Here is a 19,428-nt window from a genome sequence, read left to right as displayed (position 1 = left end):
TTTTTTAAAGGTCACTATATGCACGTGTATATTTATTAATGTATCTGTATTTCTGTATATATTTTCACTCTAAATTTAACAAAATTCAAAAACCCAAATGATTCATGAAATCAAAACAATGGATTATGACAGTTTTTACAGAAACCTGTCATTTATTAATAACTTCTTCTGGTCATCATTAGACAAAGAAACAAATTAGCCACAAAGCTAAAACTGCAAACAACCGTATATAGCTGATTAAGGGGAGACTATGAATCTAAGAAAATGAGCTCATTCACAGACCTCTTCATAATATACTTTTCCACCAGCACAAACCCAGCCTCTATTTAGACTTCCTAACATACTATTTATCACACTTTTTGTTACTTTAAGTTATACAGCCAAAACCTTCCTACACTAAAGCTTAATTTAATGCTTTAGTATTTACATAGATTTTTCAAGATTCCTTTACATTTAGTTATTCGAAGTGCTACAGAAATCTGAACATTGAGCATCTCCTGTCAAATGAGGTAACAGAGTAATGTAATGTTCTTGCCTTGGCATGCAGTAAATTTTAACTCCAAAATGCCAGAGGAACCTCACTGGGTCCCAGGAAATCAAAAAGCCAGGGAGAAAGCCCTATAAACACATTGGGCATATCAATAATGGAAATGAAGCAGAAAAGTTAAACTAATTGTGATTTACACTTTTATATTACAGTGTGAATGGTAAACTAATGGTGCTGTGATTTCACAATTAAATGTCTTACTTTTTTTTTTTTTTTTGAGATGAAGTTTTGCTCTTGTCACCTAGGCTGGAGTGTAGTGGCACGATCTCGGCTCACTGCAACCTCCACCTCCCGAGTTCAAGGGATTCTCCTGCCTCAGCCTCCTGAGTAGCTGGGATTACAGGTGCCCACCACCACGCCCAGCTAATTTTTTGTATTTTCAGTAGAGACAGAGTTTCGCCATGTTGGGCAGGCTGGTCTTGAACTCCTGACCTCAGGTGATCCACTCGCCTTAGCCTCCCAAAGTGCTGGGATTACAGATGTGAGCCACCGCGCCCAGCCAAATGTTTTACTTTCACTAAAAAAATGACAGGGCTCTTTTATACTTTAATTTTAAAGTCAGGCTGTTGAGGGAGGTTTAAATGGGTTTCTAGATGTGATGGGAAGGAAGGACACTTCTACCTTTCACTGTTTTCTTCCAATAACTTAATTAACCTAGTATATTTTATATCAAAACTTAAAAACTAAGGTGGAAGCAACTCAAGTGTCCATCAATAGATGAATAAATAAAGTATAGTGTATGCATACAATGGAATATTATTCAGCCTTAAAAAGGAAATTCTGACACATGCCACAACATGGATGAACCTAAAAGACATTATACCCAGTCAAATATGGACAAATATTGTATGATTTCACCTACATGAAGCATTTCATCAAATTCATAGAGACAGAAAAATGAATGGTAGTTGACAGGGGACTGGTAGAGAGAGCAATGGGGAATGATTGTTTAATGGATACAGCGTTTCAATTGGGGAACCCAAAAAACGTTCTGGAGATGGATGGTGATGATGGCTACACCAACAATGTGAGTGCACTTATGCCACAGAAATGTACTCGTAAAAATGATGAAAATGGTCAATTTTATGCTATTTTACAATTAAAAAAAAATCAATGTATCTTGACATATTAGCAGAATAAATAAGAAAATCCATATAATCTCCCCAATAGATGAAGAAATGCTTTGACAAAATTCAGCATTCTCACAATTAATTAAAAATTGGTAAGCAGGCCGGGCAGGGTGGCTCGTGCCTGTAATCCTAGCACTTTGGGAGGCCGAGATGGGCGGACTGCCTGAGCTCAGGAGTCCAAGACCAAGCTGGGCAACATGGTGAAATCCCATCTCTACTAAAACACAAAAAATCAGCTGGGCATGGTGGCAGAGGCCTGTAATCCCAGCTACTCAGGAGGCTGAGAGGGATGAGAATTGCTTGAACTCGGGAGATGGAAGTTGCAGTTAGCCGAGATCATGCCACTGCACTGCAGCCTGGGCAATAAAGCGAAACTCTCTCTCAAAAAAAAAAAAAAAAAAATTGGTAAGCAATCCAAATAGCCAGATTGCAAAATCTGATGTACCCAAACCATGGCTCTTACAAGAGCCTCCTAACTGCTTCACCAACCTAAGCTGAATGCTCTTCTTAAAACACAAATCTGCTCAGGTCACTCTTCTACCCTTAGCTCCTGCTGCCTACATGAAGCATAAGGCAGTAGATGGCTGCAGCAGCAGTTCTGTGTCCTACACACAAACCCATCCAGCAGTTGTCTCCCATTTATCATTCCTTTAGTTCCAACTCTGACTTTGCCGGTCATCATACCACACTTCATCCATACCGAACCAGTTTCAGTAACATTTCATGTCTCTCTGCCTTACTTCTAAGCAGCTTTCATCTTTTTCAAATTTCTCAACTATGTGGTAAAAATCTCCTCTTTTTAGACATAAATCATACATCTCCTCTTTTCTGAAACCATTCTAAAGTTCTCCACACTTGGAGAGTAGGGATTAGTTATTCCCTCTTTTAAGCCTTTAATGTTCTCTGTAAGTATCTATCATAGCATGTACAATATTTTAATGCCTTTAGGATTTTAAATGTCAATTAGCCTACTCTTTTAAACTTGTGTTAAGAACAGTGATATTACGGTGTCTATGCATAGTGGATATAGTATTAAAATAAATGTTTGCTAGTTGAGTAAATACACTAGAATAATAGTTCTCAAATAGGCTTTGCAAAATCTCTGCCTTATCAATTATTAAAGAAAAATGGGTTCTATGGCCAATTAAATGTGAAAAATGCTACATTTGATAATCTCTTAGTGATTCACAATGCACACTGGAGTATAAAAGATATTGAGATGTAAAAAGAAACCCATCTTCTTAAATTTATCTCATCCCAAACTTTTAAACTTGGAACTCATTTATAATTCCTATTAACATCCTACAGAACTAATATTTTGAGTAACATGGCATCAGAAATACTAAATTAGCCAATGAAATAATTCTGGCATGGCTTAGATATCTGTCTTATAATGAGTTATGGAAAGTTCTGCAGTTCAAACTTTGTATCATCCTATTAAACATAATGTATATAAGAAATATTACAACAACACAAATACTATCTGCTACAATTCTCTGTTAACTGCTGTTGGTAGTACCCCGCCACCATCAAATGGAAAAAAATCTTGGAGACCAAGGCTGAAATCCCACTCATCAAGTAAGCACTGCTGGATTCCTCTGCCAAATCTCAAAACTTAACAAGGAAACAAGACCCTGCCATAAGATGTCAGTGTAACGGGTAGTGGTTGGTTACTTCACAGAAGGAAAAGGATCTCTGATACTGAATTAACCAGAGAGTCCTGGGCTGCATTTGGACACTCAGAGCAACTCATCTACCATCCTATTTATCAAGAAAGACAGGGCTGAGTCACATGACTGTATAACTCAATGAGAGAACAAATGTGCTCTGCCTCAACACAGTTTTAGCTATTGTAATTAGGATATTTCTACAGAAAGTCTTCTTTGCCCAATTCAGAGAGTTCTGTGGTTAAAATAGGACACAAAAATCCTGCCACCTGGGAAGTCCTACTGAATAACTCACATTTACATTTTGGTGGTGGCACACCTGGTTGTCTTTTTAGTCTTTCTTTCAGTGAGTGAAAGAAATTAAATACAAACTGACTTATACATCACTGGTACATTCAAAGAAACTAATAATTTACTTTTCCAAAGAATTTAGAATTCCAAATTGCTGAGTTTTCATTTTCTAAGAATTCCTTTTCTGATTTGCTGTTTCATACACAAACAATTCATATATCTTTTACTGAATGTAAATGAGGCTTGTGAATACTCTGAAGTAATTAAGAGAATGAGGGATTTCTGCTCATATGAAGTAAACAAACCTGTAAACCATTTCAAAAAAATAATGAGGACATAGAAATAAAAACCATGAAAACTACAGGAAAATTTCTACCATCTGTTCTCTTATCTACAGCAAAAAAATATTGAAATTTACCATGTTCAATATTTCCCCTTGTCAAGGGGGTTGAGGAGCAGGTATATGAGGAAAATGAGAAACTTACCTAGGCTAGAATTGCCTTTTGCTATATTAATAGTCCTTTCAAAAGATTCTTTAGATACATTTTGAAGCATCACACACTCAGCATTAGAGGCCAGGGAGCTCTGTTCAAGCAGGTACTCAGAGCCCTTTAAGAAAGAAAAAGAAGTCACAAGTCACATGGAAAAGGAAACTAGACTTTGGAGTGTGATTTCAACATCACGCATGTTCTCTAATTGATTGTGCTTTATTTTGCAAGAACCTGCAACCAAAACAAGTTCATAGGTTGCTTTCTGAAAATCTTAGTGTCAAGAAGCACTCATTCCAAATGAAGAGATTAGCCAGAATAATCCTTCACTATTCCCTACCTCATCATAAAACACAAACCGTATCTTTAAAATATTACCTTTCCAGCTGAATCGGGTAGCACAGAAGGAAGTTCTGCACTTGATATAACTTCACTTGGTAAATGAGATTCAGTCCACACTATTGTGTTTTCACATTCATATTGTTGTTCAATAGCATTTGCAGGTGTGTAGTCATTTATAGTAAAGCCAGAAGCAGGCCCCATACTTATGTCCACCGAAGGTGTATTCTCATCCTGTCTTTGCAGGAGGTTCTGGGTATATAGTTCCTCCAGAGACATATGCAGATCAAGTACGGGATCACAAGAATTTTCAATAATATCCTGGTAGTTAAAAAACAACAACAACAAAACATGAAAAATGTGACCAGAATTATATCAATATATAACATCACTTCTTAATGAACAACTATTTAGTGAAATGTAAAACATAACAATTATTTATTACTCAAAAAGCGTTAACACAATTCTTCACTTAGCAGATTTTCTGCATATCTTTATTTTCATAAATGCTTTTAAATACATTTCCTGAAAGTCATACATCTCACGTTCTACTGAGTTATACTTGTACAAGATACTGTACATAAGATCATTTAGATATACTATGTTCTATTTACAAATAAAATTATTCAGAGTTCAAATTACATAGAAGAGCAAATAGCATACTTCCAAATCTCACTTAAAGTGTAGTTTGTTTCCCATGAGTCTGAAGTTCCTATTTATTATGAGCTCAAGGACATAAAAAGTATGACATTAATTGATTCGGACTCACAAGGGCCTCCAAGAGAAAATTATTTTGATAGGCATTTATAAGTATTTATGGAGAAGAATAGAAAGTTTTACAATTCAAATTATCGTAGGAAAAATTTGCATAAATATTCTGTAAGATATAACAGAAGGAATAATAAGATGGGTTGTCATAAAATGTAGGCTCTAAATCCAGGCTCTGTTATTAACAACTTGTATATCACAGAACCTCTCTTTATATAATTTCTACAATCCTCTGAAACTCTAAATGTAGAGTTCTATATAAATATGTGTATCTACTTACAACAGATATATTGTATCACTTGAGTGCTTTGGGAAAGCAGTTGCTTCATAAACTGCTGTTGAATAAACATGTCAGTTTTCCCTTCAATTCTTTCATCGATAGTTTCAATGTATAAAAGTAGCATATGAACATACTATTGCATAAAGGATTCAAGATACAGACATATACTGTGTATGCATATAGAATACAATATGAAGAGTCTTTGCTACGGCTTCTACTTCCATTCCCTTCCCCAGTAAAAATGGCTGGCAGCAGTTAGGTGTTTATCCATCAAATTTTTAATGCATTTGCATAATATATACATATAAGAACACATGCACACACACATACAAGCAGATATACATATATATTTTTAAAAACTAAACACAGCCATACAATAAATAGCACTTTTACTTTTTTTGCAGTATCTTTTCATCTTGATGTGAGAAATTTCCATGTCAGTTTAAAAACAAGTCAACTTCGATCTTCTTATGGCTGTAAGTTATTCCTAAGTATGAAAGACAGTGGTGTGTAGACTGTGAACCAGGATGCCTGAGTTCAAATCCTGGCTCAACACTAATTAAATGTTAGAGCTTTGACAAGTTACCTAAACACTATGCCTAATTGGGGAAATTAATAGAAACTAATACAGGACTGTTGGGAGGACAGAGAGTATTCATATCCACAAAGTACTAAAAACAGGCCTGACTTAATAGAAAATGACCAATAATTGTTAGCTACTGCTGTTATTTATATTCTACATCTTTGTCCATATGTGTGAAGATATATTCACTATGAACCACTAGAATTTCAATGGCTGGTCAAATGATATGCACACTTAAAATGTTGGTACGTATTTTTAGTAGAGACGGGGTCTCACCGTGATGGTCTTCATCTCCTGACCTCGTGATCTGCCTGCCTCGGCCTCCCAAAGTGTTGGGATTACAGGCTTGAGCCACTAAAAATACAAAAAAATTAGCCAGGTGTGGTGGCTGGCACCTGTAGTCCCAGCTACTCAGGAGGCTGAGGCAGGAGAATGGCGTGAACCCAGGAGGTAGAGCTTGCAGTTAGCCCAGATCGCGCCACTGCACTCCAGCCTGGGTGACAGAGTGAGACTGCATCTCAAAAAAAAAAAAAAAAAAAAAAATTGGTACATACTGCTAACTTGTCTTCCAATTTTCTCTTACAGAAGGAAAATATGGGAATACCTGTTAATGAATCTTGCCAGCCCTAGATTAGTTTGGCAATCTGATTTGTAAGAAATACATTCATTAGTGTATTACTATGTGTGTTCCTGACAATTATCAAGGATAAGCCATTTGTATTTCTTCTGTTAACACTCTCTTCATATTCTTTATCCAATTTTTCTCTAAGTTCAAATTACATATAGAAGCAAATAACTCATAGTTTCAAATTTCACTTAAAATGCAATTCAGTTCTAATCACTTTAAAGTTCCTATTTATGAAGAGATCAAGAGCATAAAACGTATGACATTAATTGATCTGGATTCACAGGAGCCCCAAGAGAAAACTATTTTAATAGGCATTTACAGGTATTTATGGTGAAGAACAGACATTCTTCTTGTCATTGGCACAGTCTGAATATAAAGTCTTTGTGATATACACTGCAAATATTCTCCCAGTCTGTCACTTGTCCTTTAGTTTGTACAGGTAATATTTTGTCGTGCAGAAGTTAAATTATTTCTGCAACCAAACGTGTCTTTTTTTGTGCTTTTGCGTTTTATATATTACTTAATAAGTCCTTCCACACAAAGTAAATGAAATGCTTTCTAGTACTTTTCCTCTTTTATAAATGCTTTCTTTTAGATTTTAACCATCTAGATTTATTTCAGGGTATGATGTGAGATATGGGTCTGTCACTTTTTTTTAAATGGGTAATTAATTGCTCCAACACAATTTATTACACTCCTTTCCTTGAATGCGACTTATTATCTCTCTAGAATTATCAGATATTCCTAGTACAAAGAATTGAGGCAAGTGGAAATATCACATAAACAATTAACATCTGTAGTATCTTCAGAAACAAATGACAGGAAGGTATCATCCTCCACACTCCCAGGATCTAAACAATAACCTATTGGCTCCCTCACCCAACTTTGATAATTTTATTCTTAGGAAAAATAATAACGTACTTACTACAGAACTGGTTAGCTTCCATATTACTAAATTGATTATAATAATTAGTAAATCATCTCCCCCATGCCTCAAAGATAACAATCAAAATTGCTTTTCATTAGCAAAAGAGGTCAAGTCGCCCTTGTTAGCTGGGGTGTACTGTAAATGGTATAACAGTCCCATGCATTATTCATGAAGGAGTTAACACAGACACACAGAAAAGAAAGAGCTAATCAACACAGTAGACAACATACGCCCACTTCAGAAACGTTTCTGGTTGCTCAACAACCAACTCAGTTTTATTTTTAAAAGTCTTATGGATCTAAAAGAAAAACAGTTCTTCCCTCATAAGATGTACAAAAATAACCACAATTTCCCAGTGCAACTTGATATCTAAAGTGAAGTCTTTCAAAAGTCTATATTAATATGTGACTTCACTTGATATATTCTTGTCCTCAGCAAAAAATTAGAAAAAGGTTAAATTAAAATGTCAAACGTACTTTTTAAAAGTTCTATTTCTTAAGAACAATGCATAAATTAAGGTTAGACTTGGGCATATTATTTACCCAGATAATATATTTACAAAAACTAACTAAATACACGAGCATTTAATAGCCATAACCTGCTTTTCTTCAATAAGCAGTCTACCAGAGAATCCTTATTATACTTTTAAAAAATATACTGCAACCACAGCTGCTCCAACTGTCCTTCTCCCACTCTTTCTGAGATGAGGTACACTTCCTTTATTGTTTTGACACTGATCCTACTAAGGAAAAAGGCAACATCTTTTATACCTTTGAGAGCCTGCAATGTTGTCACTAAGACTCTCACAGTCACTCTCATCATTTTGATTAGAGTAATTTAGTTTTTTATTCTAACCCCATCTGCAAAAAAACAATAAGAAATAGTATCAACATCTAAACATGGATGTGAAGGCAATAATATTTTATGCTAGACAATGACACTAAGTAATAATTTGTAAGAATGTTCAGACTACTAAAAAATATCATTAAATCCATTAGTTGAGTTGACGTACAAGGTGCAAAAGGGTTCCTATCTTGATAGACATCAAGTTCAACCTGCATTAGAATAAAAAGTAATTCCTGGCAGAACTGATATTCAAGAACGAAGGATAGACACTACATTGGTAACAATATCATCACTGGAGAGAATAAGAGTATGAGTGCACATGGGAGGGCAGGGTGTAAAGGTGTGAATAAGGAGTAGAAGGGGAAACTTGAATAGATATTAAATCTTTATCCATTGTATTTTTAAATCAAAATAGGAAAAAAAATGTTCTAAAAACCATGTTACAATTTTAAACAAAAGTCTGCAAATTTAAAAACCAATTATTTCTGCATTTTGTCATATCTTTGGAGGTAACAAGGGAAAAGGAGTAAAATGATTAACCAAAGAAATCAAACTTAAAATAATAAGAAGGGAAAAACACGGCTAGAGCCATGTTGCTCTTAAAATCTATATTTCAATGACCTGCCTCTATTAAGCCAAATGCCATAGAGGCAGGTATATTTTTCAGGTTCTTGAGTAATGGTTATTTCCCGTAAATCTTTACATGGTAACTAACCAAATTAAGCAAACACATACTCTTTTAAAAAAGTAAAGCAGAATGGACCCCCAAATTAGATAATTTTGTGAGGAAGAGCCCCAACGTATGGCTACAGTCCTTTGGTGTTTAGGCTGCCCTGAAGAGCGAGGCCTCCCTCTATGAAGAGTCTGTGCTGTAGGTGATTAGCACTGATCACTTCTGGTAGTATACCTGACGAAGGCCAAAAGACCATCAAGGGGAAGAGACAGGTAAAATTATTTGTTCATACCCCGTTGCTATTTAAGGCTACAAGATGATCACATATTTAGCAAAGTCAAAAATCCATCCTCACATTCTGAGATCCTCACATTCTATTTTAATCCTTCTTTCAAATCAGGACAGGGGCATCTTTGTTTTTCTTAAAAATCATATACTATACAGTATTACTTTATGAATTAAAAAGCCTTTAAGTACGCTCACTTTTAAGAAAAATTGTCAATTGTAAATTCCATAACAAATCACCATCGTGTCTTTTTAATATAAATTTGTTGCAAAGAAACAGGAAGAGCACATTATATATTTATTTTATTTACATAAAAATTTTTAGTAAAAGTCTAGGTATTAGAAAGTTGTCACCAAAAATATAAAATGTTGCAGAGATTTTACCACAATGCAGGAACAGTCCTACTTTCTAAGAAAACTAAGAGCACACAGGAGTTTCACAATGTGTTTTAAAACACCCTCATTAATGTCTTCGTTGTTGTTTTGTAGTTTAAGTATTTCAGTTGATAAACGAGCTTGCCAAAATTTGCTTCAACAAAAGAGTAAACTGCTTGGGGAAAAAAAAATAAATAAATAAAAAAGGAGGCAAACAGACTTCAGTAAGCCAATATGTTGTGCTGCATACAGCCAGCATTTGCCCTGTAAAATATACGCTTCTCAGTATGCAGATTGTGTAATCCCTTTAAGTAACAATTACTAAGTTAAACAATGCAATCTGTCCACTGGCAAGAAGACGTGTGCTATGCTGTGGATTAGGAGATTCCATCAGGAGATGAACTCAGCTTCCAGCCCTGAGGCCAGTAAAGACTGAACACATTCCAGAACACATTCCAGACAGGACACAGCCAGACAGACAGTCTCAGGTGTGGTGAGAGAGGAGCAGCTGCTCCACTCAAGATTATACCTTGCAAATCAATTCAAGGAGATTGCCCAGCATCATTTGCAAGGATAACAGGTGCACCTTGAACATAAAAGAAAATGCTTTGAAAACGTTCTGGCCAAAAAACCTGTTAATCAGGAAAGGAGGAAAACGTGCTAGACCTATGGAAATTCTACTTTCCAACTTATTCATAAATACCCCTTCACACTGAATTCAATTTATGCAGAAAATACATATTTCATACATTAAAAAAAAATTGTCCAGTCTTTTCAACTTAATTTTAAATGTATGTTTATGGTATATTTCCAATATAGAAAAATAAAGAAAATATATTCATATATGAACTCTTTGCCATGATTTAATAGATACAAACATTCTGCCATATTTTCATCAATCTCTCTTTCTTCATAATATGTTATAATGTATTAGACACATAGCTAAATTCCCACACTTCCTTTTTTCTCCAAGGATAACTTCTTTTTTGAAGTTGAGAAGTATCCTGCCAACACATTTTTAGATTTTACTACACACATGTACACAGATATTCATAAAAAATATATGTTGAATTGCTTTGCATATCAATTTCCAAAAAACAACTGCAAAGAATCAAAAGAAAAATGAGCAATCCAATACAAAATGGCCAAAAGATATGAAGAGATCTTTGATGAAAAGTGAAAAACAAATGGCCAATATTATGAAAAAAACATTCATTCTCACTAGTAATCAGGAAATCCAAATTAAAATAGTAAGACACCATTTCACACCCAAAACATTGGATACATTTTAAAGTACTACTTATTGAACATTATAGAGTATGTCACCAAGAAAATGAATAGAGTTGGGGCATTTATGCCAATAATCTATTTCTAAAATATAAATGGCACAGATATGTCAAATAGTGACTAAATTCTTCATTCACATCCAGTGACATAAACATAATTTACCATTCACTGTGATTTTTTATGTAAAGTATTCTTTGGCATCATTTTGTATAAAAACATATGACAGCATTAAGTTTAACTTAGCTAGTAAATGTTAAATTAATGCAAGAAATATTTTACTATCCAACTCTGCATAGAAGTCAGTTTTAAAACCATTAAGAAAATAAAGTTATTCTTGTAATTTTTCCAAAGTAGACACGGCTAAAAACACAACTTGAGAAATATATGATGTTAAATTTTTCTTTCTGACATGCAAACCCTAATCAAAGTTTGAGCCTCTGTGTCTATCATTCTCAGACACTAAATTTAAATAGTTTCTAGTAATCTGAAAGCTATCCAACCAACATTAACTAAATGAAATTGTACTTTAATTCAATAATGAATCCACAACTGGAGAAACATAATGTCTCCAAAATATTATTCCCACAACTCCCCATAAGGACTGACCTCTGGAAAATTACACACAAGACTTTCCTATAAAAGAAAAATTGGCTTTTCCTTTGTACCTTAGGAGGAGATGATGGAAGGGAAGAACCATAGTTCAGGCCATCACCACAAGAACTGCCATGAAGAGATAAAATAGAGGCTTGAGTAGAGTAGATGCTGTCATTTTCAGGAGAGTATTGAGACTCAAATGTGGATTCATCTAAGTCAGCATCATTTGTGCCCACCTAGAAACAAAACAATAATATCAGTTGGGAATTGTGTTCTATTACATATATGACAAACAACCTCCACTTGAGACTAAAAGGCAAACTGGTATCATTCTTTTATCTATTATATTTTCTATATGCCCTCTTCACCGTCATCAGACACTGCTAATGCAGCAGAACAAGGATAAATAGCCCACCTACAGCAGAAAGTGCTGGCATACAAGGTTATTTTATTTCATCAATAAAAGGGCTAAAGGCAACAATTAACAAAGGGCCTGGATCAAGTCTAAGTTTAAACAGTTCCATAGTTAAGAAAAATATTTACTTTCTTCCAGTTCCCATGCCCAACTCTTACAATTTTATAATAAAATTGTGTCATAATTTTTCCTAGTCAACTAAAATAAACTGTTATTCAACGAGGCAGCTAGGCAATTATATATTTGTAAGCCACACTAAAACTATATATTTTGTTTAAATTATCTTGAACTAGATTTTAAAACCATTCAAGTAGCAGAAACCAAAAAGAAAATCTGTGATTTCATGCTAAAATTATACTAACAAACAAGGGGCCTAATTATGATCTGGTTATGGTGAAGCTTTAAGTTATAAAATTGTTAGAAAACTCATAAAGAGTGAGATAGAGAATTTCACTACATGTTCTCTAATAATCCTATTGCTGTCTTCTGTCACAGAACCAAGATTAATATTTAAATTATGATGAGCTTGAAGTTCTTTTTGCAATTCACTCCAAGTCATACCTGAGAATAGGCAGAACTGACATATATACTACCTTTCACTGATATTACCAGCATTTTCTGTCTATCTTGGCAAAATTCCATATGTTCTATTTTTTTTGTAATTTCAACTTACTGCTTACCCAGGAGAAGTCAGAAGAATTATAACATTATATCAGGTCACATTCTTACAAAAAACTACTAAAATTACCTGTGGGCCATTTTGAAGTGATTTTCTCTTCAAATATATTTCATAGGCCTGACAACATATTTTAAATACATGTTCAAATTCACTAGTGAGTCACTATGTGGAGGTTTACCCTTACAAATATACATAACATACAACAATCTAGATAGTATTAACTAAGCCTTGTGTCATAGATTACAATACATATTTAAGTAACATTAATGAAAGAATACCTCAATATAATTTGTATGTATATTGCTGATATCTTAGGATCTTAGTAGAGATATTAACAATCAATTCATTTATTTACTGTAGAGATAAAACACTGAGACTCAAAGAAACTGAGTGGCCAGTCCAAGACTACTTAGCTGGCTAAGGAGAAGACCCAGGATGCATATTACCATTATAAGATGCCAAGCTCACATAAAAGTGGAACTAATCTTCCTTTTGATTGGTATCCATTTAAGGAGGTTCAAGGAAGCCATGTAAACGCTAGAGAGAATACTATTTTGTCGGGTAGTCTAGAAATAATCATATATAGTATTTGTATCCTGCGACATTTCAAAAAGTATTTGCTATGGCTGAGTACTATTTACACCACAGTACTGTATGTAATTCGTTGTATATACTAAGCTATCTAGCTTTGAAGTGCTAACATAATACCCACGGAGAGCAGGGCCATAAGTTACCTGGTATGTTAAGTATTACAGTGTGAAATTATTGCATTTATTGTAACATATACCAAAACTTTTCAAATGGCTATTTCAAGAGCTTGCAATTTAAAAATATTAGCAAAAGGAATTGTCTCCCTCAAAATTAGAATCAGCAAAATGTATATATAGTCAAAGAAATAATTCACTCTGTTTTAAAGTAAGATGTGCACAGTTATAAACAGATAATGAAGAATTTAACAGGTTTTAAACCTTTCTCCAGTCTAATGAAACTAAAACAAGTATTTAAAAAGCAAGTATATTCCTTTTTAGCAACAGTGCACAATGTTTGCCCCACAAAAAACGTTGAGTAAGGAACGTAGCTCTAATAGTAGGGGTAACGTGAACAGGATGTACAATTTGTTGTATTTATATTGAGTAAATGTCATATGTATATTTATGCCTGGTATTTAGTTTTATCCTTTAGTTATTGATATAGCATTGTACCCTCTACCAGAAAAAAGTTTCTTAAGGGCAGAGTGGCTCCAAATACTTTTATTCCAATGGATACTATTTTAAACATCAAACAGAAATAAAATTTTAATTTATAATTTTTCTGGTAAATCAGTATATTTACATATATGTATTTATAGAAAACATGGGGTTTACCTTTCCTTAAAACTGTGGTGTTCTTAATAACTGAACAAATTTATATGATTTTCACACTATTAATACCTAATGGAAAAAAGATACCTATTACCTCATTAAATATAGCCAAAACAGTGATTTATGACTGAATATTGAGCACAGTTAAAGAATGCCTAGAGATATTTAAGCATGAAATTGGAGCAAACAAATGCTCCACCAACTTTAGATATGGCACAAAGATTAATTCTACATACTGCTACAATGCAATGTTAATTAAGTTTTCCTCACAAATGTTTTCCATATTTATTATGGTTTTTCTTCCCATTTTCAATTGTGAGAATTAAGTTGGAGAAAACACGTTTATCTTTCCAAATATAATAATGAACAAAGAATATGATAGACTTCTTCAGAATATTTTGAAAGGCAAAGTAAGACACATCAGGTTTCTGAAAGAAAGCTTGATAAGTCATAGCCACTAACCAGAGCCAAGTCAGCCCTGAAGAGGGGTTTGTCAGCCAGCCCTTCTTCCTCACAGGAGTGTGGTGGGTAAAGAAAGGAATCCTCCTTAGCAGAAACATAACCTTCTTCTGGTGAAAGCTGCAGGGAAAAATGGTATTCATGGAAAAGAGAGAGAACAGCAAAGAAGAAAGAAAATGGAAAAGAAGAGTAAAGGTAGGAAAAGTGAGGGGGGCGGGAAGAGAAAGAAATTGTAAAGTTTTCAAACGATATGACTTCAACATAGAATGGTAAGTATGCAATCTGATATTCATATTTGACATTCATTTGACAAGACACAATGAGGATTATTTACTCTAATATAAAAATCACCTGTTGGATGAGAATCCCTTTCTACTAATTTTTCATTCTTCTTACAAGATTTTTTTTAAAATGAATGATTTTTTTAATATTCTAATAATCTTCCGGTTATTTTTATCTGCAAAATATTCTGGTCAAACAATGACTTCCTAATATAGAAATGAAGCAACTTTTAGGTATTAAGAAATAAAAGAAGTTGCAGAAAAACAAAATATTAAAAAGAAATATCAACTTCTGTCATCCCTTACAAGAATATTATTTTAAAGAATCCAATTTACTTGAAAAGAAATGTTAGTGAACTCTATGGGAATTCAATTTAGCATGGCTTATAAAACAAAACAAAAATCAAATCTCTACATGTCCACAGTCTGCTTAATTTGCAGTTTAGAGATATTATATCACAAACTTGGTCACACTGACAGAAAAGCTAACATATTTATTCCACTCTCAGATGAAATGGGCTAAAATATTTAGATAATCAGCCTGCCTACATCACCTGGCATCAGCAAAACATACAGAAGAAGCATTATAGGGGGTAAAAAACTGTTTTTCTTCTTTGCCCATACATGTGAGTTTAATATTTATTAAGCCTCACTTTGGGAAGTAGAGGTATTTATCATATGTTGCAATGCATACTGAATTTAAAATATCAAATACCGTCATAAAAGAAATTTATTTTGGAACTATACAGAAAAAAAAAAAAAAAGACTGCTTCTGAATAACTGGTACGGTTTCATCTTAAGGACAGTAAAAGTAAAAGGTATGTTGAGTCATGTTTGCCATTTCTCTCTGTCCAACAGAAAGACCAGAACCAAATGTATAATCCAATCTTAATAAATAGGTAGAGTCCCTGATAGCCTATCTTTATTATTACATTCCCATCCATAGTGCTCTTTTGTCATAATTTTTACAAGCCGGGTTCGATTTCAGATTGGATTAACATATTCTTCAATCATCCTGCCCTCCTCTTTCTCTTTTTTCATAAATATATTTTAATAGGCTACTGAAATTCTTTGTGGACTAAAAGGTGGTGCATAAAACTTTGGCACTTAAAATACATTAACAAAGCTTACCGTTTTAACAAATTCTTTCACAAAAATCAACAAAACCCATATTGCTACTTATGAAACTATATGTGTTTGCATTTTCTTAAGAAAACGTGTATCTGCCTTTTCACTTCAAACTATATATTCATGTACTGGAAAAAAACCCACAAATATTGAGAACATCTCTAATATTTAACTGCAATACAATGATAAGTGCCATGTTGCAATCACTACATTTAATATAACATACTGCTTTATGTAGCACGGATTCATAAAGTTGTTTCTATTATTACAGTAATTTATGATTTGGGAGCTATTCCCTGCCAGGAGAGCCACAAACTGATGAACCCATTTTGGAAAGTTTAATTTCCTGCTCTGCAGTAATTAGACAGCAAATGTGTTGAAGTCAACTGAATTTAGCAACTTGAAGCCACTCTGACAGAGATTCTACTTTATCCCACTGTGATTAAAGATTTTATTGTTAGTTAATGCTATTAATTTTTTTAATACCCCACTACATTGGTATAGATATTGTAAGCCATATTCATTTGAAAATATTTGATTTTGCATTAATCGTGACCTTATTATCAAATATAAAATGTCAAGGCTGGGCGTGGTGGCTCACACCTGTATTCCTAGCACTTTGGAAGGCTGAGGTGGGGGGATCACTTGTGGTAAGGAGTTCGAGACCAGCCTGGCCAACATGGTGAAACTCCGTCTCCACTAAAAATACAAAAATTAGCCAGGCATGGTCATGGCTGTAGTCCCAGCAACTCAGGAGGTCTCAGGAGGCAGGAGAATCGCTTGAACCTAGGAGGTGGAGATTGCAGTGAACCGAGATTTTGCCACTGCACTCCAGCCTGAGCAACAGAGCAAGGCTCCATCAATCAATCAATCAATCAATCAATCAATGTCAAAAGTGAACGAAAGACCAGTAAGTTAGAAGTTTATTTATAAACTTCCTGGCTATTTTCTTTCCTTTATTTTTTTTAAATATTACTCAAAACTAAATCTTTATACGAATGGAGCTAGTAATCACATTGATGAAAAGTACTGAAAGTCACGATTCAATCATGAGAACACCTAAAGCGAAAAGTAGACCTATGAACCATTTTGCTTGTAAATATAAAGGGAAGCAATAAAATCTGAATTCTTACGGGTAAAGGCTTAGCAACTCCTATTCTCACAGTTCCTGATGGTGCTCCCTTCAGTGCTTCTACAGCTTCCTCAAGACTGCTGTTTTCCAAGTTAACATCATTTACAAACATGAGTCGGTCACCAGGAAGAAGTCGTCCATCCTTTTCAGCAATGCCGCCAGGCACCAAAGAACGAATTATAATCACAGTGCTTGCTGGATCAATTGGATCCTGACAGAAGGCAAAAGGAAAGAGGAGTCAGCTCATTTTACAAAGAAAATTCTTCCACAGGTCGTCCACCCTAAATTGTAACAAATGAGTAATTGTCTCAAGTGCCTTTAAAAATTTTCATGCCAAAAAAAATCCATATAAAATTTCTAATTATTTAGACAAAAGCTATCTCCATTTTAGAGGGTTTAGGAAGAAGTCACCTTAAACAATGGCACCCTCACTTCCTAATGTTCCTGAGTAGACCTCTTAAATTGTACAGATGACTTTAAAATTATAATTTTAACTTTGATAAGTTATCAAATTTTATAACTATTATTGGAGGCCAGATGTTGGGTATATTAATTATTAACAAAAGCATTTGTTAAATAGGGTGTTACTGTATGGAACATCAACTCACTACTAGATATAAGTGCACTGAAGGTAGGACCCATCCTTTTGAAATGAAAGAACAGAGAGCGAGGCCATAAAGTATGTGGTAGTGAAGTATTTTCAGACACACAGCAACCTTAATGTTTTAACAAGGCTCCAGAGTCAGGCCCTATGAACACAACTTCCTGGAGTCATCCAAGGTGGCTTTCTGATTTAGTGTAAGTAAGGAACAACAGCAGCACTCTATCAGACAGGCTTTACCATCTCCTCCCTTAGCAAAGAATGCAATGCAAGCAGGGACACAAGGCCAACTTGACCAATTTAAGTATATTCATAAATTTAGTCAAATGATTGGAACAACAGAAATATTAATTGGAATATCAGATTATAAATTAGCATTCTTGTTATAGACAAAAGAAATACCTACTTCTTTATGACTTACCATTAAAATATGAGTCAACAAATAAGCACATGGAAATAAAAATAACATAAACACTTCCCAAATAATGAAAAAACACCCACTATGATATTCCTAAAATGTATCTTCCAATTCCAAGAGATGAAATAAAAATAGCTCAATGAACTCAATGTTAAAAGAAATCCTTTATGATAATCAATGAATCCTATAAATCACTATTTTGAAAGACTGACTAGAAAAAAGAAAACGTCTTTGATGGTTATAAACTATCATAATCTGCTTTTTCTTTGATAGCAACGATATGCCTTTAAAAATTGTTAAAAGTAGTATATACTTACCTGATAATCTAAAATGCTAAAACCAAGTCCTTTGCTCCCTTTCTCCAGCTCTATGTGCTGAATGCCAGCCTCCCACATGGCCAAAGGTGCTTGAACCTCTTCTGTACTCTGACCCACATCAGTCATCGCCAGCACTGGATCCTCTGTCTCTGATGACCCGATGAACTCACCTAGATCTACATGAGGCTGGATAATATCAGACAGCTCTTATTTCAGAGGCATTGCATTAGCTGACACACATACCAACGCTACAAGAAAAGGGGTATTCCCAGCATCTGTCCAAACAAAACATCCTCAAACAAGAGTAGCAACAGCTTTTCATGAAATCTTTAGGAATTAAGGTAGTAATTATTGAAAGATGTTAAAAAGGAAGAAATACCTAAGTTTTAACAAACATCAAAAATATATGATTCAAAGGTCTATGAAAATATGCAATGGTTATATCTTGACAGCAGGATTGTGCGTGACTATCACTTTTTTCATCAGTATTCCAATCATCTCTAGTCAGAAAAAAATGTAAAGCTATTTTGATATTAAATAAAAGGAATTCTTATGATAAATAAAAACAAGAGAAAATGGATGTATGCAAAAGTTCTATACTCTATACAAATAAGAGTTCTAAAATGCTGTGACTTGTGCATATGGTTATTTCATTAACAAATTAACATACACAGTGGCAAAACATAAGATTTGAAATCAGATTTGCCCCCAGCTTGAAGCAGCTTGAATATTTAAAATCTGAATTACATTGAGCAATACTCATAACCTGGGCCCCAGAGTTACCCATCTCATAGAATTTTCTGAGGACTAAATGAAGTAACACTTATAAGGCATCTGACAGAAATAGGCATTCAAAATATTAGGTTAATATAGGTTAATTCAACTTGGTTCATCTGTATGAACATAACTTAAAGAAAGATGTGTTTAT

General features: G+C 34.2%; 1 protein-coding gene across 22 annotated transcripts in view; it reads right to left on the bottom strand.

Annotated features, from left to right (window-relative positions):
- The window catches only part of MPDZ (multiple PDZ domain crumbs cell polarity complex component), a 180,127-nt gene that overhangs the window by 65,955 nt on the left and 94,744 nt on the right, over nt 1-19,428 (bottom strand). For all 22 annotated transcript variants that reach the window (XM_063649516.1, XM_063649522.1, XM_063649524.1 and 19 more), the window contains 6 exons: nt 18,501-18,686; nt 17,166-17,375; nt 14,627-14,743; nt 11,781-11,945; nt 4,502-4,783; nt 4,121-4,244 (listed from right to left, as the gene is read on the bottom strand). In XM_063649516.1, coding sequence (XP_063505586.1) covers nt 4,121-4,244; nt 4,502-4,783; nt 11,781-11,945; nt 14,627-14,743; nt 17,166-17,375; nt 18,501-18,686 — 1,084 coding nt within the window. The remainder of the gene's footprint in view (nt 1-4,120; nt 4,245-4,501; nt 4,784-11,780; nt 11,946-14,626; nt 14,744-17,165; nt 17,376-18,500; nt 18,687-19,428) is intronic.

This window comes from Pongo pygmaeus, chromosome 13 (genome assembly GCF_028885625.2).
Source record: "Pongo pygmaeus isolate AG05252 chromosome 13, NHGRI_mPonPyg2-v2.0_pri, whole genome shotgun sequence".
Classification (NCBI taxonomy): Eukaryota; Metazoa; Chordata; class Mammalia; order Primates; family Hominidae; genus Pongo; species Pongo pygmaeus.
Note: the sequence above shows the minus strand (reverse complement) of the source record. Positions and strands in the feature narration are given on the sequence as shown.